Raw genomic sequence first — 25,670 nt, forward strand, 5'->3', positions numbered from 1 at the left:
ACTGCTTCCAAGAATAGACTAAGAAAAGGAAGTCTGGGCAGCATCAGTAACAGGTTACAGGTTAGCGATATAATCAATGAATGGAGTCCAGGTTCTCAAGAATGAGGGTAATCTATCATGCTTAGCTGCCGTTAAAGAGGCCATCCTATAATAAAAGTGCATTTTTCCTATAACATCCGCAAGGGTGGGCAACCGGTCAGATTTCCACCTGACAGCTATCAAGCTAGGTACTCCCAAGCCCCCTTGTAGCTTTGGTAAGAATAACACTTGGCGTGCTATCCACGGGGTCTTCTGCGCCAAATGAAGTAAAAAATTTGCTTCTGCCAGACACGAAGAGCAGGTGGGGGGACCCAGACTGGCAGAGAGGAAAATAAATACAACAATTTGAGCAAGATATTCATTTTGGTAATCGCTATTCTACCCAGCCATGAAAAGGTGCCCCGGTTCCACCTGCTCATATCCAGAGTTATTCTATCCAACAAGGGAGAGAGAGTAAGAGAGTATAGGGCATCTAACCTAGCAGCCAAGAACACCCCCAAGTATTTGATATGGGATTTAGCCCATTTAAACGGGTATCTGCCTCCAATGGCCTGTACTTCAGCAGGGCTCAAGGTGACGTTAAGCAACTCTGACTTAGAAAAGTTTACCCTAAGACCTGCCACTGCACCAAAACTGCACAATTCTCGGGTAATTCCCTCCAAAGAGGAGACCGGGTCCGTTATGGTTAGTAAAATGTCGTCCGCAAAAAGCGAAACCTTATACTCCGTGATTCCCAGCGATACTCCATGTATATCTGCAGCAGAGCGGATCCTGGTCACAAAGTGCTCTAGATACAAAGGAAACAACAGGGGGGATAAAGGGCACCTCTGCCTAGTGCCCCACCCTATGGGAAAGGCTGGGCCATATCCATTATTCACTTTGACCCGTGCCCGAAGGGTTAGCATATAATTAATGCACCCATTGAAGAAAATATGGTCCGAACGCCATTTTTGTTAGAATGGCAAAAAGGAAAGGCCAGTGGACAAGGTCGAACGCCTTTTCAACATCAAGTGATAACAATACCATAGGAATCTGTTTCTTACAAACCCACCAGATGAGGTCTGTGACTTTCTGAATGTTATCTGCAGCCATACGCTGCAGTATAAACCCGACCTGGTTGGAATGGATAAGCTGTGGGAGAAATTTATTGAGTTGCTGAGCTAAGACCCTAGCTAGAATTTTGAGGTCCACATTTATAAGTGAAATAGGTCTGTATGAGCCACATTGTGTAGGATCTCACCCCGGCTTAGCCAGTACAGTAATACCGGCAACGTTATTTTGCGGTCCGATGCCCCCACCCATGCGGAGGTCGTTGAAAAATTGAGCTAGGAGTTCTACAATGGAGGAGATACATTTTTGATGATAAACCCCCGTGAGGCCATCAAGGCCGGGAGACTTACCAGGTTTTAAAGCTTTGATTACCAGCTCTATCTCCTCAGGCGTTATGGGGGCTTCCAGTGTTTGTTGTTGCTCTAAAGTCAGGCCAGGCATCCCTATGTCATGTAAGTATGCAGCTATATCTACTTGCGTAATAGATGTTTCCGGGGCATATAACTCCTGATAGAAATTCGAAAAAACTGCTCGAATGTCCGAAGAAGCCGTAAAAATGCTACCCCTCTAATCTTGGAAATGCTATTTTGGGAAAGCCGCACCCGTAGCTGCCTCGCCAGGAGACGGACTGCCTTGTTCCCGCCCTCATAGTACTTCTGCTTAATGGCTTCCAGTGCGTGCAGAATATGTTTGTTATCAAGTTGTGAGAGCTCAGATTTTAGCGCTAGTAATTTTTGGTAGCAGCGCTTGGATTTTGTCCGGGATAAGCAGAGATTTTATCCAACAATACTCGGCGGGCACTCTGTTCAAGACGTTTACAAGCGGTGGCCCTGGAAAGGAGAACCCCTCGTGCTACTGCCTTTGAGCATTCCCATAAAGTACAGGGAGATATGTCCAGACTGCTATTCAAACGAAAATACTCCTGCAGCTGGGCTTCTAATGACTGAACAAAGGGGATATCCTGTAGGAGAGATTCGTTCAGTTTCCAAAACCGGAGTCCCTCATCCCAGTCACCCAAAGTTATATCTAGGCTAATGGGGGCATGATCCGACCACGTTATGACATCAGTCTCTGCTTTCTGGGCTTGATTCCCCAAGAGCTTATCCACAAAAAAAAAATCAATATGAGAATAGCTATCATGGGGTGCAGAATAGTAGGTATAAGAATGAGATTTGGGGAACCGATGCCTCCAGATATCGACCAGATTCCAATCTGCTAAAAAAAATTCCTCAAAATCCTCCTGGTGGGGCAAGGGGGGTGAGAGAGGGGGTTAGAAGTGTCTAACTCAGGCCGAAGCGTTATATTAAGGTCACCTCCCATTATGACGGGGCCTTCCGCATGGATTAATAACATGTAGCTTACCTCCTGCCAAAATTGGCTTTGGTCCCGATTTGGGGCGTATACAGTCACCAGAGTGTATATTTGTGTACCAATTCGGATTTTTAAAATGAGGAACCTCCCATTCGAGTCGGCCACACGAGTAAGATATTCAAAAACCAGATGCGAGGCAAGTAATATCCCAGTTCCAGAATATTTAGCTTCTTTCCCTCTAGCTGCCAGGAAAACATGTGGGAATTCTGTATAAGTAAGCAAGTGTTCATGTCTACGCTTTAAATGAGTCTCCTGGATAAATGCTATGTCCCCTTTTTGATTCATTAGTTCCCTTTTGAGTAGGTAACGCTTGCGGTATGTATTTAAACCTTTAACATTAATAGAAATTACCCTAACCATGACAAGTTATAGAGATCAAGTGTGTTATGAGGGAGATGCTGTAGGCTTCCTGTGTCTGAAGATAACATGAGCCATGGAAAAGCAAGAAGCCCCAGGCCTCACTATATGGGAGTATCCATACTAGGCAAGAAAAAATACATCTGAGAAGTAAAAAAAGACTCCACCACTGCCATGACCCTATCTTGAAGTGATTCGCTCACCTCCTTCCGCGAATCATACCCCTGGGGGTGCATGTTATGCTTCACTGCCAGCCGACAGCTTTTCGCTCCCTTCCCTTCCCCTCCCGCACTGCAAACAAAAAATCAGATTACAAGTGCATAAGTATATAGTAAATATTATACTCCGTGGTGCCTGCCCTACATAAGAGGTAGTGGCATTCAATAAACAGAGAACATAAGGAAAAACCAGAAAAATGAGAAACCCATTAAACTCTGAACATGCTTAGTCCAGTGTGCATTAGAACGAGAGCCATAGCTCCAAATAGCCTCCTGTGTAAGACCTCAAAGTCAGCCCTTATCTGCTGTTGGGCTCGCCAGGTTATCCTGCTGTCTGCGGAGCCTGCTGCGGCCCTGGCTCTGTCTCCGCCATCTTAGGGCCGCGTCCGTAGCCATAGGAGGTGCAGGCCTCGTGTTCAGTGCAAAGTCAAAAGTGATGCCAGCTTGGGTGAAGCAGTCCGCCGCCTCTGTCATTGACTTACACTTGTATGACATGCCTTGATGTTGAAATAATAAGGCGAAGGGAAAGCCCCATCTACATCTGATGTTATTCCGTCGCAAAATAGATGTTGCCTCTCGCAGCTGATACTGCTTTTGTAGCGTGGATGGTGCTAGATTGTTGAAGAAAGTTATAGCGTGTTCTTGCCATTTCCACTGAGGGTGTGTACGGGCTAGTTTTATGATTTTTTTCCTTAGCCTGGAGCTTGAGAAATTTGATGATAATATCTCTGGTCAGGTTATTTCTCTTGGGGCCCAAGGCTCTATGTGCCTGTTCCAGTTCCACAGTGAAGGGTGATTCAGAGTCAGCACGAGGTGTGCCATGGCTGTTCCAGAGATCCAGACAGACCGCCATTGCAGTCTGCATAGGGATCTGTTTCAGGGATTCCCCTTATGCGGATGTTGGACCTGCGGGACCTGTTCTCAAGGTCCTCAACCTTATCACTCAGCGAATCCATTTCCAAAGTTTGGTTTGGGAGGAGAGAGAATCTATATTTTGACTCTGGCCGTCTGCTCGTACCTCTAACTCATCCACGCGGTTACCGAGGGCGGAGAGGTCCTCTTTCAAGTCCGCTATGCATGCAAGGAGCTCTTCCCTGTGGGTCTGTAGGTCCGTCCGGAGTTCCACGAACCACCCCCGGATTTCGTCCCGCATAGGGAAAAGTATGGTGTGATCACTTTGTGACTGTTCCGGGCCGTCTGTGCACATGGCGTCCGGGCCATCTCCGTCGGCCATTTCTCCCTGTGTGTCAGCTGCTGGCACGTTTTCTGCGAGCAGAGGTTCCTCAGCCAGTTTACTAAACGCGAATTGCTTTAAATCCGCAACCCTCCGGCGCGTGGCCATCACTACCTGCAGATGCAGCAGATGGACGATGGACCGATTTTCACCCCATGGGAGCTGAAAAAGTAGAGTGCAGGAGAGGAGAAAGAATATTAGGTGGCCATCTTGCAATGCTGCTCACTAGCGCCCCCTCGGTGTGCCTTTCATTTTATGTAATGCCCTTACTGATCACATTTGGTGCTCAGATGCTTCTTTACTCTGCTTCAGTAGATACTATCAGATTGCAGCCTTCCTCTGTGCCTATGTTATGAAAATGATTGAGGTTGTAGTGCAATGTTTGAAAATGTGATAGAAAACATAATTGTAAAGAAAGGTGATTCATCTAATTGAATAAACAGCTACAGATAACTTTGTAATATTCAGGGTAAGCATAATGTGCAGACTTTATGCATGAGCAGTGCTTTGTGTGCTGCAGAAGCACAAAATTGCACAAGTTTACATGATCATATCTTTCTGTAATGGAGGGGAAATCAAAAACAATAGCACATCAGGTAAGAATTTAGTAAAATGATTTATGAGAGCATTTGTTATTTTCAATAAAATGCACTAGGATTTATTATGACTACAGTATTCCATTTTGTGTATGTTCCATTTAGGGGACACCTCAGGAAAGTCAAGAAGAGGTCTTCGGGTCAGAGCATTCCGAGTCTCCATCACAAGGAAGCAGCCAACAGCAATTCCAGGAGGCTGAGCCAAAGCTGGATGATTCAATGGACGTTCAGCAAGAGGTACCATTTTCATACTACTCCCTTATGGAGCGGGAGTCCTGGGAACATTGTGATGTAACCAAAAATGCAAGCTGTCAGGCTTTACCACATTAATTTTTTTGAGGGGTGGGGAGAAAGGGGTGGTAGAGGAGCTCACTTTGTTTTTTTTGTTTATCCCAGGACAAGCAGGATGCTAGTCCTCACATATGGGGTGACGTCATTGATGGAGCCCTATTGCGGAAAACTTTCTGTCAAAGTTTCTAGAAACTTTTGACTGGCACTCTGAGCCCACTGAGTATGCCCAGCATGCCATGATATTCTCAGCCACAGGGGTCTCCCTTCAGTCTTCGTTTTTCCGCTTCTTTTGGCATCGCGGAGCAGGAGCCTGTGTGAGTTTCTCACACAATTCTGACTAAAATCAGATTAAAAAACTTAATAATTTCTCTCCCATATCGAGGTCTCCCTCGTTACACCGGCTGGTGAGTAAAATTTTCCCATCCGACTCATTTGAGTACAAATTTTTTGCTTCAATATACATCGGCTGTCGACGGTATCATGGCCACGGGATTCAAAAAGTGTCCCAAATGTAATTGGACCATGTCCATTATGGACCCACTTCTCGAATGTGTACTTTGCTTGGGCCAATCTCATGATGTAACATCTTGCCCAAAATGTGCTGAAATGACCGCTAAAAGTCGGAAGGTGCGACAAGAACTTCAACTTTTACCTTCCCCATCGACATCCATTCAGTTATCTCCGGCCGGAGTTTCGAAATGACTGATATTAAAAAACGTCGTCTGGAAGGTTCAGGGGATCGTTTATCACTGACCCCATCCGTGGCATCGACGAAGTCGGCGTCTGAGCATCGATCGGAGCATCGACATCGCCATCCATCGATTCCAGGATCTCTGCTATCCCCGGAGAAGTCAACAGCCAAGCGGCCTCGCCTGCAGGAAACACTGAGACGTTCACCTTCTCTCGAAGTGCCAGCCATCGAACCTCCACAGGGCCCTGTGGTAGGACCGATAACGCCCCCACCGCCGCCATGTGTAGCTGCTCTGCCTGCAACAGCTATCATGGAGGAATTGATCGGATTTATCCGCCAAACGGTGCTACAAGTGCTTCAAGAGCATCGACCATCAATGCCGATGCCCTCGCCAACACCATTGTCGATGCTGGTGCCCGCACCGATGCCAGCGCCTCTGCCGATGCCGGTACCCGTTCCAATGCCGGGACCCATCTCCAAGATCACCGATGCCACTACCTGGGGCTCCAGGTCAACCAGAATTGGCTTTATTTCAAATGTTAATGGATAGATTTGATGTCCTCATCGGTGCTATTCCACCGAAGTCTATCCCAACTAAACCTATCTGGGATGTTCCTGGACAGGGACCTGTCGATGATCCTCAGCCAGGGCCTTCAGGACTCTTTCGGCCACTGATTCCATCTCTTCCACCGAGATCTTCTCCCACTTCTTCCAGGGAAGCACCATACGACTCATGGGACTACAAGCATACGGATTCTTTGTCGGAAAGCTTCATGTCTGACCCTTCTCCTCCGGAAGGCAGGAAGAAATCTCCACCAGAGGACTTGTCCTTCACCAATTTCATAAAGGACATGGCAGACACAATACCATTCAACTTAGTGTCTGAGGAAGACACAAGACAGCAGACTTTGGAAGTTTTACAGTTCGTGGATCCCCCAAAAGAGGTCCTGGCCATTCCTGTCTATGAGGTACTTCTGGAGTTGCAACATAGACTCTGGGAACATCCATGCTTGGTTCCACCTATTAATAAAAGAGTGGTCACCACCTATTTTGTCCAACATGTTCCTGGTTACCAGAAGTCACAGTTACCGCATCAATCTGTTGTGGTTGAGTCGGCTCAAAAGAAGTCAAAAAGAGTACGACCTCACTCCTCCACTCCACCTGGAAAAGACCATAGATTCCTAGACTCTTTGGGAAGAAAAGTATTCCAAGGAGCTATACTCGACTCAAGAATAGCGTCCTATCAACTTTATATGACGCAATACCAAAGGAATCTTTTGAAGCAGATGCAGGAACTCCCTACCTCAGCAGTACCAGGAGGCAGTTCAGGCTATAATACATAAAGGACTTGAAGCTGGAAAGCATGAAGTCCGGGCCGCCTACAACAGCTTCAAGGGTGGCAGCCTCAGGAATTAGTGCACATCGCTGGGCATGGTTAAAAGCCTCTGACCTTAGGCCTGAGGTACAAGAGAAGCTGGTGGGTCTGCCCTGCGTAGGTGACAACATCTTTGGGTCGAAAGTTCAAGATGCAGTGGCCCAACTAAAGAAACACACGGAGAACTGTCAGTTCCGCAAGACTCTTCTGCATCAATGTCTCGCCGTCCACCAAGGAAAGACACTAGAAAACCTTTCTATAGGCAGAGACTATATTATCCACCAGCATCCAGGGGTAGATCTTCTCGTCCGCAGCAAAGATCTCAACCCAGACAGCCTAGAGCCGCTAGGCCTCAACCGCCACTGCAGACAGGACCGGCTGCAGGTTTTTGAGGCCACCACCAGAGACCAAAGTCATCTCTACAATCCAAAACCGAACCTGCCTGTAGAAGGCCGAGTTTCCTCCTTCTACAACCATCGGTTACACATAACAACAGACCAATGGGTACTCTCAATAATATCTCAAAGTTACCAAATCAATTTCCTCTTAACTCCAAGAGACTCTCCTCCAAAACCTCTTTCACTAAACGAAAATCACATAAGTCATCTACCATCAGAATTATCCACCCTTCTGGGAGCCAGAGCCGTAGAACCAATGCCCCGGACTCCGCAGGGCAGAGGATTCTACTCCTATTATTTCCTCATTCCAAAGAAAACCGGAGGCCTACGTCCCATCCTAGACCTCAGAAATCTCAACAAATTTCTAAAGAAAGAAAGAAAAGTTCAGGATGGTTTCTCTAGGCACCATGCTTCCCCTTCTTCAAACAGGAGATTGGCTTTGTTCTCTGGATCTACAAGACGCTTACGCTCACATTCCAATATTCCCTTCTCATCGCAAGTATCTGCGCTTCCTGGTCGGTCAACAACATTTCCATTACAGAGTACTACCGTTCGGACTTGCCTCAGCTCCCAGAGTGTTCACGAAATGCCTGGCAGTAGTAGCAGCACACTTACACAAGGAAAGTGTACATGTTTTTCCCTATCTGGACGACTGGCTCATCAGAAGTCAATCTCAACAAGGAGCTCTGGCTTCTCTCAGTCGAACGATTACTCTGTTACACTCGATGGGGTTTCTCATCAATTACCAAAAATCCCATCTCATCCCGTCTCACCTGCTTCAATTCATCGGAGCAGAATTGAACACCATCCTTTCAAGAGCTTTCTTACCCGAGGATCGGGCAGAAACACTCTCCCTATTGGCAAACTCGATACACTCGCAGAAACAAGCGACAGCTCATCAGTTTCTAACCTTACTAGGCCACATGGCCTCCACAGTTCATGTCACTCCTATGGCAAGACTGGCCATGAGAATAACCCAATCGACATTAAGGTCACAATGGATCCAAGCCATTCAACCACTATCTTCTCCAATTCAAGTAACCCACCAACTACGTGCTTCTCTCCTTTGGTGTATCAACAAAGACAACTTGCGCAAGGGCCTACCCTTCCAACAACCAGTCCCACAAATAACTAACTACAGATGCATCCACCTTAGGTTGGGGAGCTCACATAGACAATCTCCAAACCTAGGGTACTTGGACAAAACTCGAAGCAACATTTCAAATCAATTTCTTAGAACTTCGAGCTATACGTTATGCACTACATGCGTTCAAGGACTACCTTTCACACAAGACTGTTCTAATTCAAACGGACAATACAGTAGCTATGTGGTACCTGAACAAAAAGCGAGGTACGGGTTCGTATCTCCTTTGTCAAGAAGCCGCACAAATTTGGGACTGGGCCTTGACACATTCCATATTTCTCTGGGCCACCTATCTAGCGGGCATCCACAAAATAGTTGCAGATCGTCTCAGTCGTCAGTTCCAACCAAACGAGTGGTCCCTGGATCCCTTAGTAGTGACCAGGATATTCCAACGTTGGGGACAACCAACAATAGACCTCTTTGCATCACACCTGAATCACAAAGTGGACAGGTTCTGTGCTCTGCACAGCCAGAAACACCAGCCAGTCAAGGACGCCTTTGCTCGCGCTTGGAACTCAGGCCTTCTATACTCATATCCTCCGATACCGCTCATAACCAAAACTCTAGTGAAGCTACAACAGGACAAAGGGTCCATGATACTCATAGCCCCGTATTGGCCTCGACAGGTATGGTTTCCTATACTTCTAGACCTCTCGATCAGAGAACCAAGTCGCCTGGGAGTAGCTCCCAATCTCATAACTCAGGATCAAGGTCGGTTGTGCCATCCCAACCTTCAATCCCTATCCCTGACAGCATGGATGTTGAAAGCTTGATCTTACAACCACTCAATCTTTCAAACAATGTCTCTCAAGTGTTTATAGCTTCACGTAAACCTTCCACGCGAAAGAACTATTCTTCGAAATGGAAAAGATTTACTTTGTGGTGCACGTAAAAGGACATTGACCCTTTCTCCTGCCCCACACCTTCTCTACTAGACTATTTATGCCATCTTTCAGACTCTGGTTTCCAGACCTCATCTGTAAGAATACACTTAAGTACGATCCCAGCTTACCATAATAAGATGGGAGATGCACCAATATCCATACAACCTCTTGTCAGCAGGTTTATGAGAGGTTTAACTCACCTTAAACCACCAATTTGACCACCTGTCACAGAATGGGTCACAGGATCACAGAATGGGTCACAGGATCACAGGAAGTCATTTGGGACTGGGCCTTGACACATTCCATATTTCTCTGGGCCACCTATCTAGCGGGCATCCACAAAATAGTTGCAGATCGTCTCAGTCGTCAGTTCCAACCAAACGCTCATGCGTTCTCCTTTTGAACCCATGACTTCCTGTGATCCTAAATGTTTCACATGGAAGACTATCTTCCTCATAGCCATGATATGTAAACCGATGCGATATGTAAAAGCGAACACCGGTATATAATATATATATATATATATTCTTTGTGAACCGGGGTGATATGTATATTATACAGGAACCTCCGGTATATAAATTAATTTAAATAAATAAATAAATAAATATAATAAATAAATAAATAGCCATCACATCGGTTAGAAGGGTTAGTGAGTTACAAGCACTTGTCACGTACTCACCCTATACAAAATTCCTACATGACAGAGTGGTTCTCCGGACACATCCAAAATTCCTTCCCAAAGTAGTTACGGAATTCCACTTGAACCAATCCATAGTTTTGCCCACATTCTTTCCAAGGCCTCATTCTCACCAAGGGGAACGGGCCTTACATACCTTGGACTGCAAACGTGCGCTAGAATATTACTTAGACCGCACTGCAGTTCACAGGAAATCCACTCAACTCTTTGTATCTTTTGATCCAAACAAACCGGGTAATCCAGTGGGCAAACACACTGTCTCCAGCTGGCTAGCAGATTGTATAGAGTTCTGCTATGAAAAAGCAGGCCTTCCTCTCCAAGGGCAAGTAAAGGCGCACTCAGTAAGAGCAATGTCAACCTCAGTAGCACACTATCGTTCAGTGCCAATTCTTGACATATGTAAAGCAGCAACATGGTGTTCTCTTCACACCTTTGCAGCTCATTACTGTTTGGACAAAGGACGACAAGATTCAGCCTGTGGACAATCTGTCTTAAAGAACTTGTTTCCAGTTTAATCCCAACTCCTTCTACATCCAACCTACTGTGATTTTTGGCTGCCTGATTTTTACCAACAATACTGCAATGTTGCTTCACTACAAAATGACTCAGCTTATAGCTTGCTAATCACCCACATGTGAGGACTAGCATCCTGCTTGTCCTGGGATAAAGCAAAATTGATTACCTTGTAATAGGTGTTATCCCAGGACAGCAGGATGTAGTCCTCACGAAACCCACCCACCACCCCGCTGAGTTTGGTCCGATACGTTTTATTATTTTATTTTTTGCTAAAGCTTATTGCTACATACGAGACTGAAGGGAGACCCCTGTGGCTGAGAATATCATGGCATGCTGGGCATACTCAGTGGGCTCAGAGTGCCAGTCAAGTGTTTCTAGAAACTTTGACAGAAAGTTTTCCGCAATAGGGCTCCATCAATGACGTCACCCCATATGTGAGGACTACATCCTGCTGTCCTAGGATAACACTTATTACAAGATAAGCAATTTTGCTTTTTCGGCAATTTGTGTTTACTTGGCTGCAGTTTTTTTTCTGTCAGGGTGTTCATTTGATCTACCTAAAAGCAGTTGTGTCATAGCTATTTAAAAATAAGCAAGGTAAAAAGCAACTACTATTTTAGACACTGGTTTTGATCAGAAAATAGGTGGTTCAGAGGGAGTTCTCTTTGTGGATCCTGGATTAATGAATACTTTTGTTTGCAGCTACTTCAAGTAAGCTTATTTTGTCTAGCCATAAATATTAAATCAAAGGGATGACTTTATATACTGTACATGATTTCCATGTGCACGTTATAAGTGCTTTGCTTGTTGGCTGTTTTTATTTCATATGGCCATTTTCATATCCAGGACATGGAAATAGATGAAGGACAAGATGTGACCGAAGAAGAGCTATTTGAACAGGAAGAAAAGAAATCGGCACTTGGTTCAAGATCAAGAACGCACTCCCGATCCCGATCAAGGTTTTGTAATATCGCTTGTTTCTTATATGAAGAGATCTATTTTAGTTGAAGAAATTGGTGTCTATATTATTAATAATTATTGCTAATATATAACACCAATAATTTAGGCAGGATTTCCCATGCTTAGAATCATAGTAGCTAGCTTTTGAAAATGATTAGGGGTGCCTAACACACATTACAGGGCCCCCAGCAAAAAAGAAAAAACAGAACACAGGTTATGAATATGACTGATCAGCCTGAATATAAATGACTAGTGAGGAGCAGATAATGTGGAAATGAGAGAGACTCATGGTCAAACCATAGTGAGACCGCACCTTGAATATTGTGTACAATTCTGGTCACCGCATCTCAAAAAAGATATAATTACGATGGAGAAGGTACAGAGAAGGGCAACCAAAATGGAACAGCTCCCCTATGAGGAAAGACTAAAGAGGTTAGGACTTTTCAGCTTGGAGAAGAGACGACTGAGGGGGGGATATGATAGAGGTCTTTAAAATCATGAGAGGTCTAGAACGGGTAGATGTGAATCGGTTATTTACTCTTTGATAATAGAAAGACTAGGGGACACTCCATGAAGTTAGCATGGGGCACATTTAAAACTAATCGGAGAAAGTTCTTTTTCACTCAACGCACAATTAAACTCTGGAATTTGTTGCCAGAGGATGTGGTTAGTGCAGTTAGTATAGCTGTGTTTAAAAAGGGATTGGATAAGTTCTTGGAGGAGAAGTCCATTACCTGCTATTAATTAAGTTGACTTAGATAATAACCACCGCTATTCCTGAACATACCCAGATCAGTCCGAAAAGTGGGTTGTGTATCCCTACCAGCAGGTGGAGTCAAAGAACAATTAGAACTTTGGGCACTGCTACATAACGAGAGGGCCACCTGCAGTCACTCAGTATTTCTCTGACTCCAGCCGGTAGTACAGATGCACACCTTGCAGTCTTTAGTTATATTTTTTATTTAGTTTGAATTTAATTTTTTGGTTTACGGTCACTTCCTGAGGTGTTAGGCGCCTTCATGGGCCATCCCTCAGTAGAAGCCGAGCGTCCGGGGAATTGGACATTCCTGTCAGGGTTTCGCCCGCCACAGTTCGGTGTCTGACGACCAGGGCCTCCTGGCCACTCACCACCGTCTCTGCTACAGCTGCTCCCTTGTCTCCTGCAACAGCTTTTCTCTGTGTCTTGGTAAAGTTTAATTAAAAAAAAAAAAAAAAGATCTGCCTTCACTGCGGCTGACTGACAGTCTTCAGTGCTGAGGTAAGGAGCAGGAGGGACTGGGTCTTTTGAGGCCGGCCGGGGAAGCTGTCAGCAGTGTTCCCCTTAGCTCCCGGGGCTCCGGATCATTTTCTGAGGGCAAGGGTGAGTTTTTCTCCGTGTGCCTCGTTTACTCGCTGTTTCCCTGCTAGGGGCCTTGCAATTTCACTATAGACAGGCTCCTTTCCCGCGGCATGGCTGCGCGTGGTTTTTTTCTCCTCAGCCGGTAGTCTCTTAGCCTGCAGCACGAAAAGTTTGTTTTTCAGGCCCTGCCAGACTGAAATTTTCTCCGCGTCGCGGCACCGAGCATTTCTTTTTTTTATTCGTGCCCTTTTCTATTTCACTTCAGTCTATCGGCACGCTGCTGCGGATGGGACCGAAAACAGAATTGCAGGCCTGCCGCATGTGTGGGTCACGCGGCCAGGCGTTAGATGAGGCCTCCTTATGCGCAGCGTGTTCCCCGGGGTTAGAGGGCTCTTCAGGGCTTCTTGCCTCCTCCCTTGGGGAGGGAACGTCTGTCTCGCCTTCGCGGGAAGAGGATTCTCCGCCTTTTCTAGCCCCGGTGAGGGAAGACCTCACCGGGGGAACTGATGATAATCACCCCAGATGACTCTCCAGTGGGGGAGGGGGACCCGGAGGGGTTTTCCCCAGAATTTGTCCTCCTTATGCACCAGGCTTTCCTGGCAAGGAAACACTCGGCGGTAAAGCGGCCCGATCTCCTGGGGGCAGATTTGGACCCACCCGAGAAAAGAAGTCTGGGTACGGACCCTCTTCAGCGCCTCTTTGATCAGGCTCACCCCACAGGGGATTCTCCCCAGGATAGAAAGTCTGATACTTCACTTTCAATGCATATCCAGCATAACTCTGCTTCAACAGCAGGGGGAATGAAGAAAAATGAATCTATATACAGACAACCAACAAGGACTGAATTACATAGTCTGGGTAAACAAATAAGCATGGGTGTAGCTTGCTTATTGTGGCGGTTACTACCCCTAACTAACTAAGCTAGATATTTCACTTAGATGCAGCTCCAACACTGCTCTCTACATTAATGGGGGTGGAAGGGAAATAGAACCAAAAGGTTACTAAGAGCCAAGAGTAACAGATAAGTAGGAGGGAAAAAAAAAGTGCTAAGCTTGCTGGGCAGACTGATGGGCCGTTTGGTCGTCTTCTGCCATCATTTCTATGTTTCTATGATATGCGAGATCCGATCCCGGGGTCTGGGAGCGACGCTGGCTTCTGGGGTAGTAGGGACGGCAGACACGGATCCGCAGCCCTGTCCGGCCGATGTGGATACTAATGATCCAGATGAGCCTGTTGACCCTCCTGTGGAGGGGGATGACCCCAGCCTGGTGCATTTGTTCAAGCGGGATGAGTTAAGACCCCTTATTCCCCAGGTCCTTGAAGTTCTGGGACTTGAGGTTTCTCAAGAAGAGTCTGACAACGAGGGCGTCAATCCAGTCCTTGACGGCATTAGGGGTCCCACATAATCCTTTCCTCTGCCTAAGAAGGTTCACAAACTAGTGACCCGGGAGTGGAAGACTCCGGATTCCAGCTTGAAGGTGGGCAGAGCAATGGCGAAACTGTACCCATTATCGTCTGATGTTTTGGATTTACTGAAGATTCCAAAGGTGGACGCCGCGGTCAAGACCACTATCCCAGTTGCTGGGGCGGCTGCCCTTAAGAATATGCAGGACCGCAAGCTGGAGATCCAGTTGAAGCGAGCATTCGAGGTTGCCGCACTAAGCCTTTGGGCAGTGGTTTGCGCTAGCCTCATGCAGAGGGCCTGTCTATGTTGGGTCCAGGAGTCAGCTGCTGGGGCCGGTACGGGCGACGGTGGGGCTCTACAGTCCACCCGCCTAGAAGCAGGCATCGCAGATGCTTTATATGATCTGGTGAGGACCTCGACGAGAGGTATGGTGTCCTTGGTGTCAGCGCGGCATCTCCTCTGGCTGCGAAATTGGGCGGCGGATTTGTCCTCCAAGTCCCAGCTTTGTAATCTACCCTTTAAGGACAAGCTCCTGTTTGGGGAGGATCTGGATCAGCTGGTAAAGCTGCTTGCCAAATCCAAAGGCAATCGGTTGCCGGAAGATAAAAGATCTTCTAAGAAAGTCTTCCCTCCTCGAGCTAGGTTTCGGGACTCTCGCCACTTCCGAGTGGATAGATACTCCGCACCTCCTGCTTCTAAACCTGCTTCGGGGCGCCAGCAGTCCTTTCGAGGGGGTCACCGGCCTGGAAGAGATTCAGGACATCTTGGTGCAGTAAGTAATAAAAACCCCCAATGAAGCCACGAGCACCCATTCCATCGTCGAAGCTGTCGGAGGCAGATTATCCAACTTTTACACAGAATGGGAAAGAATTACATCAGACTGCTGGGTCTTAGAAGTGATCAAAGACGACTATGCACTGGAGTTCTCGCACCCGGTCCGGGAGGTTTTTGTGGAGTCCCGAGTGGCCTCAAATGTCAAGCGAGAGGCGGTCCGGGTGACTTTACAACGATTTCTCGAGCTCAAAGCTATTGTCCCAGTTCCGGAGGCTCAACAGTGACGAGGTCGATACTCCATGTGCTTTGTGGTCCCCAAGAAGGAGGGCACGTTTCAGCCCATCCTCATCTGAAGAAGGTGAACCGTTGCCTTCGCTTTCATATGGAAACCCTTAGGACAGTAATGGCCACAGTTTGAAAAGGGGAGTTTCTTGCTTCTCTGGACCTCACGGAGGCGTATTTACACATTCCGATCTGGCTGAATCACCAGAGGTTTCTGCGGTTCAAGGTCTTGGGATGACACTTCCAATTTCGAGCCCTCCCATTTGGTCTCGCAACAGCTCCTCGCATGTTCACCAAGGTGATGTTGGTGGTGGCGGCCTTCCTTCGTCAGGAGGGAATCGTGGTTGATTCCCTCCTGACGAAGGAGGGAATCAACGACTGGTTGATTCACGCAAAGTCTCGGGAGGACTGCGAGAGATCGGTGCACATGGTGATGTTCACTTTGCGATCCCTAGGTTGGGTAATCAACGTGCAGAAGTCACTTGGAACCCACTCAGTTGATTTATCTTTGAGCACAATTTGATACCTTGCTGGGCAAAGTGTTTCTAGCAGCGGACCGAATAGGGAAGTTGCAGAAACAAACACATTCCCTTCTTCGAAGGAACAATCCACAGTGTGGCATCATCTTCAGGTCCTGGGCTCCATGGCTTCAACCTTGGACTTGATTCCTTGGGCGTTCGCTCACTTAAGACCTTTACAGCGTGCACTTTTGTCTCGCTGGAGCCCAGTGTCTGAGCAATTCCATCTACCAATGTCTCTACTTCTGGAATCCAGAGCCAGTCTGTCATAGTGGCTGTCACTGGGCAATCTGGAACGGGGGATGGATTTGGACACTCCGAATTGGCTGATAACCTCCACTGATGCCAGCCTCTCAGGTTGGGGGGGGGGGGGGGGGCGGTGTGTGCAGACAGGTCCGCCCAAGGACTCTGGTCGGCGATGGAAATATCCTGGTTCATAAACTGGCTCGAGACCAGGGCTGAACGTCTGGCCCTGCAGGCCTTTCTTCCCTGGATCCAGGGCAGAATGGTGGGAGTCTTCTCGGACAATGCGACAACGGGTGGCGTACATCAACCGGCAAGGTGGGACTCGAAGTCCCGCCGTAGCACTGGAGTCATGTCTTCTATTCACCTGGGCGGAGTGCCATCTCGAGGGCATTGTCACATCCCATGTCATAGAAACATATAGAAACATAGAAATGACGGCAGAAGAAGACCAAACGGCCCATCCAGTCTGCCCAGCAAGCTTCACACATTTTTTCTCTCATACTTATCTGTTTCTCTTAGCTCTTTGGTTCTATTTCCCTTCCACCCCCACCATTGAAATATCTAGCTTGATTAGTTAGGGGTAGTAGGGGTAGTAACCGCCGCAATAAGCAAGCTACACCCATGCTTATTTGTTTTACCCAGACTATGTTATACAGTCCTTATTGGTTGTTTTTCTTCTCCCCTGCTGTTGAAGCAGGGAGCTATGCTGGAAATGCGTGATGTATCAGTCTTCTCCCATGCCGTTGAAGCAGAGAGCCATGCTGGATATGCATCGAAAGTGAAGTATCAGACACATTTGGTTTGGGGTAGTAACCGCCGTAACAAGCCAGCTACTCCCCGCTTTGTGAGTGCGAACCCTTTTTTCTTCTCCCCTGCCGTTGAAGCAGAGAACTATGCTGTATATGCATTGAAGGTGAAGTATCAGGCTTATTTGGTTTGGGGTAGTAACCGCCGTAACAAGCCAGCTACTCCCCTCTTTGTGAGTGTAAATCCATTTTTCCACATTTCCTCTTGCTGTTGAAGCTTAGAGCGATGTTGGAGTCACAGTAAACATGTGTATGTTTATTGAATAAGGGTATTGTCTCCAGGCAGTAGCTGTCATTCTGGCGAGTCACCCACTCTTCATTGGCGGCCTCTTGACTTTATGGATCCACAGTGTTTATCCCACGCCCCTTTGAAGTCCTTCACAGTTCTGGTCTTCACCACATCCTCCGGAAGGGCATTCCAGGCGTCCACCACCCTCTCCGTGAAGAAATACTTCCTGACATTGGTTCTGAATCTTCCTCCCTGGAGCTTCAAATCGTGACCCCTGGTTCTGCTGATTTTTTTCCTACGGAACAGGTTTGTCGTTGTCTTTGGATCGTGGGAGTAGAGAATGTGCAAGCCGATTATCTCAGCCGCCAGCAACTAGACCCAGGGGAATGGGAACTATCTTTCAAGGCATGGAATCTCATTTGCACCAGATGGGGAACTCCTCAGCTGGATCTGATGGCAACACAGGCGAATGGAAAAACAGTTTGTTTTTTTCAGCTATCGCCAAGAACAGGGCTCGGTGGGCATAGACGCTCTCGTGTGTCCTTGGCCCACGGGGATTCTTCTGTATGCCTTCCCGCCCTGGCTTCTCATAGGTCGGCTTCTCCGTTGCTTAGAGTGGCACCCGGGAAGGGTGATTCTGGCACGCCCGTGGTTCGCGGATCTGGTACGCTTGGCTCTAGAGGGTCCACTTCAGCTGGCTCTTCTAACGCATCTGCTTCGTCAGGGGTCCATATTTTTGGATCGGGAGGATTGCTTCTCTCTTGCGGCTTTTGAGAGGCAACATTTATGCTTGAGGGGTTATTCAGATCAAGTCATTTCCACCCTCCTACAGGCGAGACGTCCAGCCACCTCTATGGCCTATGTGAGAGATTGGAAGCTTTTTGAGACGTGTTTTCGTCAGCGTTCCTGCGACCCTTTAGCGGTGCATGTTCCTTGGGTGCTTGACTTTCTGCAACAGGGCCTCGCTAAGGGGTTGGCGTTCAATTCCCTTTGTGTACAAGTTGCAGCTCTAGGTGCCTTGCGGGGAAACTTTGACGGCTGTTTGCTGGCAGCGCATCTGGTTATTGCTTGGTTTCTTAAGGGGGTCAAACATTTGCGCCCTCCCATCTGTTCGGTGTGTCCGGATTGGAGTTTGAATTTAGTCCTGCAAGTTCTATGTGACGCTCCTTTCGAGCCTCTTCGTGGAGTTTCCCTGAAAGATCTGACTTTGAAAATGGTGTTTTTGGTGGCCATTTGCTCGGCCCATTGGATCTCAGAGTTGCAGGCGCTGTCTTGTCAGGATCCTTTTCTTCGGATTTACGACGATCGGGTATCATTACGTACGGTTCCGTCCTTTGTCCCTAAGGTGGTTTCAGCTTTTCAAGTTATCTGGAGGTTACCAATGATTTCAGACGTTCCGATCATTTGTTCATTCTCTTTGGTGGCCCAAAGAAAGGGGACAAAGCCTCAAAGGCAACCATATCTCGGTGGATTAAGGAAGCCATTTGCGCGGCATACATAGCCCGAGGGCGTCAGGTGCCTTTGGGTCTCAGAGCTCATTCTACTAGGGCTCAGGCTACCTCCTGGGCAGAGTGTCAGTTACTGTTGCCTCAGAAGATCTGTAGGGTGGTGGTGTGGTCATTTATTCACACTTTTACGAAACATTACCGATTGGCCGTTAAGGCTTCTGATGAACCGTCCTTTGGGGAGAGTGTGCTTCGTGCGGGCCTTTCGGGTTCCCGCCCAATGTAGCGTGGCTTGGGTACATCCCACTTTTCTGGACTGATCTGTGTATGTTTAGGAAATGAAAATTGGTTCTTACCTGCTAATTTTCGCTCCTGTAATACCACAGATTAGTCCAGAGGCCCACTCCTTTCTTCAGAACCCGAAAGACTTTCTTGGCAGAACCTGCTTAAGTTTTTTATTCTTGAAATTCCTTTTTTACAGACATGATTCATGGAGTAGTTTTTAGCAGCAGTTCGGTCTGGTTTTTGCCAGTGGCGAAGTGGTAGTCCGGAAATTTGGTTGGGTGCTACCCTTCGTTATTTAGTTCTGTTAGCATGGGCTTGGGTACAGGTCAATACTGAGTGACTGCAGGTGGCACTCTCGTTATGTAGCTGTGCCCAAAGTTCTCATTATTCTCTGACTCCACCTGCTGGTAGGGATACACAACCCACTTTTCGGGACTGATCTGTGGTATTACAGGAGCGAAAATTAGCAGGTAAGGACCAATTTTCATTTACTAGCAACAGTAGCATGGAATAGACTTAGTTTTTGGGTACTTGCCAGGTTCTTATGGCCTGGAATGGCAAAAGTTGGAAACAGGATGCTGGGCTTGATGGACCCTTGGTTTGATCCAGTATGGCATGTTCTTATTTTCTTATGCTCTTCTCCCCAATCCCAGCTCATTCTCATCAGTCTCTTCCCTCCTGCTCCTCCACCTCCCAAAATCCATCCACCTCACAGTCTCTACCTCTTTCCTTTCGTATCACCACCACACCTTTTTTAAGCTCCCTTTTCTCTCATTTTCCTAATCTCTCCCCTCCTAACTCCCGCTGCTATTAATTCTCACCCTCCTGCATGGGCATACTCTGAATTTTATATTTGGAGGAGGGGGTTAATTCCCCTGTTCCAGCTTCACTCCCTACATCCTCTTAGAATGCCGTGCTCCCCATTTTCCACTGACCTGTCCTCTGTTACCCTCCCAGTTCCTCTTCCCATCCTTGCTCTCCCCAACAGGTTCCTCCTTACCTTTCCATAGTCAACTGCCCTCCCCTGCAGGCTTGGTTCACCTTATCCCTTCACTGATTCCCACCCGTCATCCGCATATTAGGCTTCCCTTCAATGGCAGGCTCCACTCACTTTTCAATTTGTAATTCCCCTTGTCTGCATGCTTGAATCACTTCCCTGCTCTGCACTCCCTGAGCCCAGGCAATATTTTTTCTGGAATTATACCTGCCTCCTTCTGGCACTCACATATTCCAGTCCAGAGCCAGTCCCATGTCTGCATAGTCCACATAAGACCCTCCACTACATGCAGCTTCTGAGCCCTAGCAGCTCAGCAGTTTATATCTTTGCAGCTCCAGGGCCATAGCTACAAATGGTGCTTCCTTTTCTCAATTTGGAAACCCCAGAGATAACTGCTGTCTCCCATGGTATATGAGAATCATGTTTTTTCTCCGAGGACAAGCAGAGTTTCTTTCGGTGTCTTGCTACAGTGTCCCCAGTCAGTGTTTTCGGCGTTTTGATAATTTCCTTTCATAGTCTATTTCCCCCCTCCACCTCCCCACCCGTGGTAGCAGTGCCTTGGTGCCTGCTGGCCATCGATGCCCGCCACCATCATTTGACTTTCAGCCTTTTTGTTTAGCCACATCATGGCCATGTACGGTTTTTGCCGATGCCGAAGTCCAAGCTGGTGGCATTGGCATCGAAGGACCTCTGAGCCATACCAATGGACACCAAGCCATCAACATCTGTTCTGTCAAAGTCACTGGTGGATATAGAGGCACCAGAGACCGGCCATTGTCAATTGCCTCTGGGTCGAGAGTGCCGGGTTTGTCATCTTTGACCTTGGCACAGGGGAAGGACCATGCCGAGCATTGAAGGAAGCCTTAAGAAGCATTGGCGCCGGTTTTTGAATGATGCATGGAGCTGGGCACGGGGATGCACCAACTTTTGCCATGATGCCCCTGAAGATGGTTTCCCTGTACACTTTGATTTCCCTTTTGCTAAAAGGCGACTGCCAGTGTTCCCTCGACCTAAAGGACGCATGCACCCATATTGAGACCTTCCCCGGTCACAGGAAGTATCTACGATTTGTGGTGGGAAAACAGCATGACCGGTACTGAGTGTTGCTGTTCAGGCTCGTGTCCACCCCACGGGTCTTCACAAAATGCCTGGCCCTGGTGGTGGCGCACCTCTGCAGACTGGGAGTGCATGACTTTCCATATCTGGATGATTCATTGGTCAAGAGCACGTCTCAGGCAGGGGCCATCAGGTCCATGTGCTTGACCATTTGGAGTCACTAGGATTCTTCCTCAATTACTCAAAGTTCCTTCTCAGCCCGTCACCTCAATTGGACTTCATAGGAGCCCTGCTAGACAAGGCTCAGTTCAAGGCCTTTCTGCCTCGCCAGAGGGTTGTTGCCTTTGCGACTATTGTGGCAGAGGTTCAACAGAGCCAGCAGATTTCAGCTTGGCATATTTTGATGCTGTTGGGCCATATGGCTACAACCGTCCATGTCACTCCCTTGGCACGTTTACACATGCACAGAGCCATATTGGATCCTTTTGTCAAAGTGGTGCCAAGCCACTCAGCCTCCAGGATTGCTTCCAAGTCACCCTGGCTCTCAGGAGCTCATTGTCCTGATGGTGGGTACTTTTCCAATCTAGAACAGGGGATTTCCTTTTGGAATCTCCCTACTCAAATTGTGCTAACCACAGATGAGTGTATCCTGGGGTGATGAGTGTATCCTGGGGTGATGAGTGTATCCCGGGGTGGGGAGCTCATGAAGATAGACTCGGCACCCAGGGTCTGTGGTCTGCTCAAGAATGTTCTTGTGAAATCAACTTCCTGGAGCTCAGGGCGATCAGGTATGTGCTATGGGCTTTCAGAGATTGGTTGTCCAACCAATTTGTCGTGATCCAGACAGACAACCAAGTAGCCATGTGGTATGTCAATCAGGGAGGCAAGGGATCATACCTCCTTTGTCAGGAAGCAGTCCAGATGGTACTCAGGGACGTGTACCTGGCCAGGACAGAGAACGTGGTAGCGGACAGGCTGAATTGAGCCTTCAGACCCGCAACAGTGGTCCCTGGACGAGGGGGTAGCGAATCGGATATGCCGCCTCGAGGGGAGCCCGGATGTAGATCTGTTTGCGTCCCCCTGAAACTGGAAGGTGGCTAGATTCTGCTCCCTGTACAGGTCAGACGGCAAACCAGCCTTGGACGCCCTTGCCCGTCACTGGGGCAAGGGACTTCTGTTCACAAATCCTCTGATTCCCTTAGTGGCGGAGATTCTTTTGAAGCTTTGCGAGGACAGAGGGACTATGATGTTAAATCTCTGTGATGATGATGTTGTAATATCTTGCATGTTTATGTAAACCGTTATGATGGCGAAACCGAATGACGGTATACAAAACACCATAAATAAATAAATTATATTCATAGCCCGTTATTGGCTGTGACAGGTCTGGTTTCCACTCCTGTGGGAGTTGTCCATCTGGAAACGGATCAGTTTGGGGACTACCCCAGATCTCATTACGCAACATCAGGGCAGGCTGTGGCATCCTAATCTCCAGGCCCTGTCGTGTACAGCCTGGATAATTAGAGGATAATCCTGCAGCCACTTGATCTCTCAGAAGATGTGTCTCAGGTCCTGATGGCTTCTAGAAAGCCTTCCACTTGAAAGTCCTGTGGGCTGAAGTGGAGGAGGTTTTCTGTGTGGTGTGAGCAGAAGAACCTAGATCCACTCTCCTGCTCCACACAAAAACTGCTTGATTACCTTCTACACCTACCAGAGACTGGCTTAAAAACCAAATCTGTTAGAATTTATCTTAGTGCAATTGGCGCATACCACCACAGTGTAGATGGTACACCCATCTCTGTATAGCCTTCAGTTGTAAGTTTTATGTGGGGCCTGCTTCAACTAAAGCCTTCCCATAGGCCTTCCACTGTGCCTTGGGACCTCAAGTGGTGGTAGCTCAGCTGAGGAAACCTCCTTTTGAGCCACTGCGCATCTGTGACCTGAAGTACCTGACCTTTGGTGTGGTCTCTTCAGTGTGCAGGATCAGCGAGTTCCAGGCCTTAGTGATTTATCCATAAAAACATAAGAACATGCCATACTGGGTCAGACCAAGGGTCCATCAAGCCCAGCATCCTGTTTCCAACAGTGGCCAATCCAGGCCATAAGAACCTGGCAAGTACCCAAAAATGAGTATAAGTATCCACCTTATACTCATTTTTATCATGAGAAGGGTGGTCTTGCGTACGCACCTTTAGTTCCTGCCTAATGTAGTGATGGATTTCTATTTTAATTAGTCAATTATCTTGCCAATTTTTTCCCATTCCCTATTTGTACTAAGGCGAATGTGCACTGTACAGTTTGGATTGCAAGTAAACCTTAGCCTTCTGTCTGGAACAAACAGAAGCCCATAGATAGTCCATCCAACGTTCTGTTTCTTTTGATAAGAATAAATTGAGCGTTGTCATTGCCAAACAGACACTATCCAGTTGGCTAGCAGACTGCATCTCCTTCTGTTATGCCCAGGTGGGACTGCATCTTGGGGGTCATGTCAAGGCTCATTCTGTCAGAGCCATGGCAGCGTCTGTGGCCCTCTTGCGAGCAGGTCCCATGGAGGCGATCTTCAAAGCTGCGACGTGGAGTTCTCGCCACACATTCACATCACATTACTGTCTGGATAGGGATATGGCTATCGCGACAAAAGGTTCAGCCAGCCATAACCTTCAGAACTTGTTTGAGGTGTAGAACCCCCCCCTGTTTGGGTCCAGGCTGTCTCCCCCTCTGTTACCAACAGCATCAGTGTTATTGTGCCCATTGGCACCTGGCTAGGTGTCTGTTGGTCCCCTTTTTGTGTTGGGGAGCAGCCTGTAGCTAGGGATTTGCCCTTGTGTGAGGATTACCATCCTGCTTGTCCTTGGAGGAAGCAGAGTTGTTTACCTGTAACAGGTGTTCTCCGCGGACAGCAGGATGTTAGTCCTTACAAAACCCACCCACCACACTACAGAGTTGGGTTTCTCCTATTTTTTGTCGTAATTCTATGTCACAAGACTGAAGAGTGACCCTGCTTGAATATGTGGTTATAGGGCATGCTAGGCATGCTCAGTGTGCCTAGTTAAAGTTCTAGAAACTTTGACATAAGTTTTCCATATCAGGCTCCATCTGATATCACCCATGTGTGAAGACTAACATCCTTCTGTCCTCAGAGCTTACCTGTTAACAGGTAAGCAACTCTGCTATTTACTTTCATAGCAAGGGAGCAATATTCATCTCCATTCAAGTGCTGACAACAGCCTCTTTCAATACTGGAGCTGCCAATTTTTTAGAGCACTTTTGAGCCTATGATATCTCATGCCAACATAAGCTCCTTCCCCCTTCCCTATACTTTCAGTAAAATACATTATTTACCCTGGTGACTGCAGGGTTGGAAGGAAAGGGCAAATACCCACTCTCCCCTACCTTTCAAGCTGCATAGCTAGCACAGAAATCTTCATCAAACTTTGAATAAACAATTTTCCAGTCTTTGTACTTGTAGTTTGAATCCATCCCCGTTTCTGCTGGCTCTTAGCTTTTTCTCAATTTCCTCTCTGCCTTAAACTTTCCTTGCTTGTTTTCTAGCCTTCCTGTCATTTCTTTATCATTTTTTAATTTTTCCACCATGTGTATAACTCTTTCCACCAGCTGTCTCTCCACAGTCATTTCTCTCACCACCTCCTGGTCTCACCCTCTCCTGCCACTCCCATCTCTCCTCACCTCTTCTCACCTCCATGATCCCCTCTTTTCACAACCCTTCTCTTGGTTTACCTTCCCTATCAGTCCCCCACCATCCACACAGCTCCTTTCCCAGTCCTCTTTACCTCTCTCTTCCTTTTAAAGTTCCCTTCACCTAACCACTCACCCCCCTGTTCCTCTTCTTGTCACAGCCCCATGTCCTTTCTCCCATCTTGATTCCCCTTTATTCCTAGGACAAGCAGGATGGTAGTCCTTACATGTGGGTGACATCATCAGATGGAGCCCGGCACAGAAAACTTCTGTTAAAGTTTCTAGAAGCTTTGACCTGCACACTGAGCATGCCCAGCATGCCATTATCTGCGCATCCATGTGAGGTCCCCCTTCAGTCTCTCTTCCGCGATGCAGTTGCCTTGCGGTTCATAGAGCTCCAAACGTTTCTTGTATTTGCTGAAAAGTACAGTGTCTTTTTCTGGTTCCATCGTCTGGTCCCCCCTCGCGGTTGGTGCCTTCTCAGCATGGTAGGTTCAATTTGCTGGTTTTTTCGCTTCTTTGTGGTCGATTCCCGGCACTTCACCTCTTGGTGACTGCCGGCTATCGAATGCATGTTGGGTAACTTTTATGGTGTTGACTGGCTTTCATCAGTGCCCCCAGTGCCATCGGACTATGCTGTCACAGATCCGCATGAGGTTTGCATTCTCTGCCTGGGAGCCTCATACGACATCCATGGGTGTCAACTGGGTGACGAGATGTCCCCCAAAGGGGGTCGAGGGGAGCCCCTTGATACACTCCCTCTCGCTACTC

The 25,670-nt window shown here is 47.6% G+C and overlaps 1 protein-coding gene across 4 annotated transcripts in view; it reads left to right on the top strand.

Moving 5' to 3' along the window:
* Nucleotides 1-25,670, top strand: part of SCAF8 (SR-related CTD associated factor 8) — a 686,214-nt gene that overhangs the window by 209,887 nt on the left and 450,657 nt on the right. For all 4 annotated transcript variants that reach the window (XM_029596704.1, XM_029596703.1, XM_029596702.1 and 1 more), the window contains exons 10-11: nt 4,971-5,102; nt 11,708-11,820. In XM_029596704.1, the coding sequence (XP_029452564.1) occupies nt 4,971-5,102; nt 11,708-11,820 (245 nt within the window). The remainder of the gene's footprint in view (nt 1-4,970; nt 5,103-11,707; nt 11,821-25,670) is intronic.

Source organism: Rhinatrema bivittatum, chromosome 3 (assembly GCF_901001135.1).
Source record: "Rhinatrema bivittatum chromosome 3, aRhiBiv1.1, whole genome shotgun sequence".
Classification (NCBI taxonomy): domain Eukaryota; kingdom Metazoa; phylum Chordata; class Amphibia; order Gymnophiona; family Rhinatrematidae; genus Rhinatrema; species Rhinatrema bivittatum.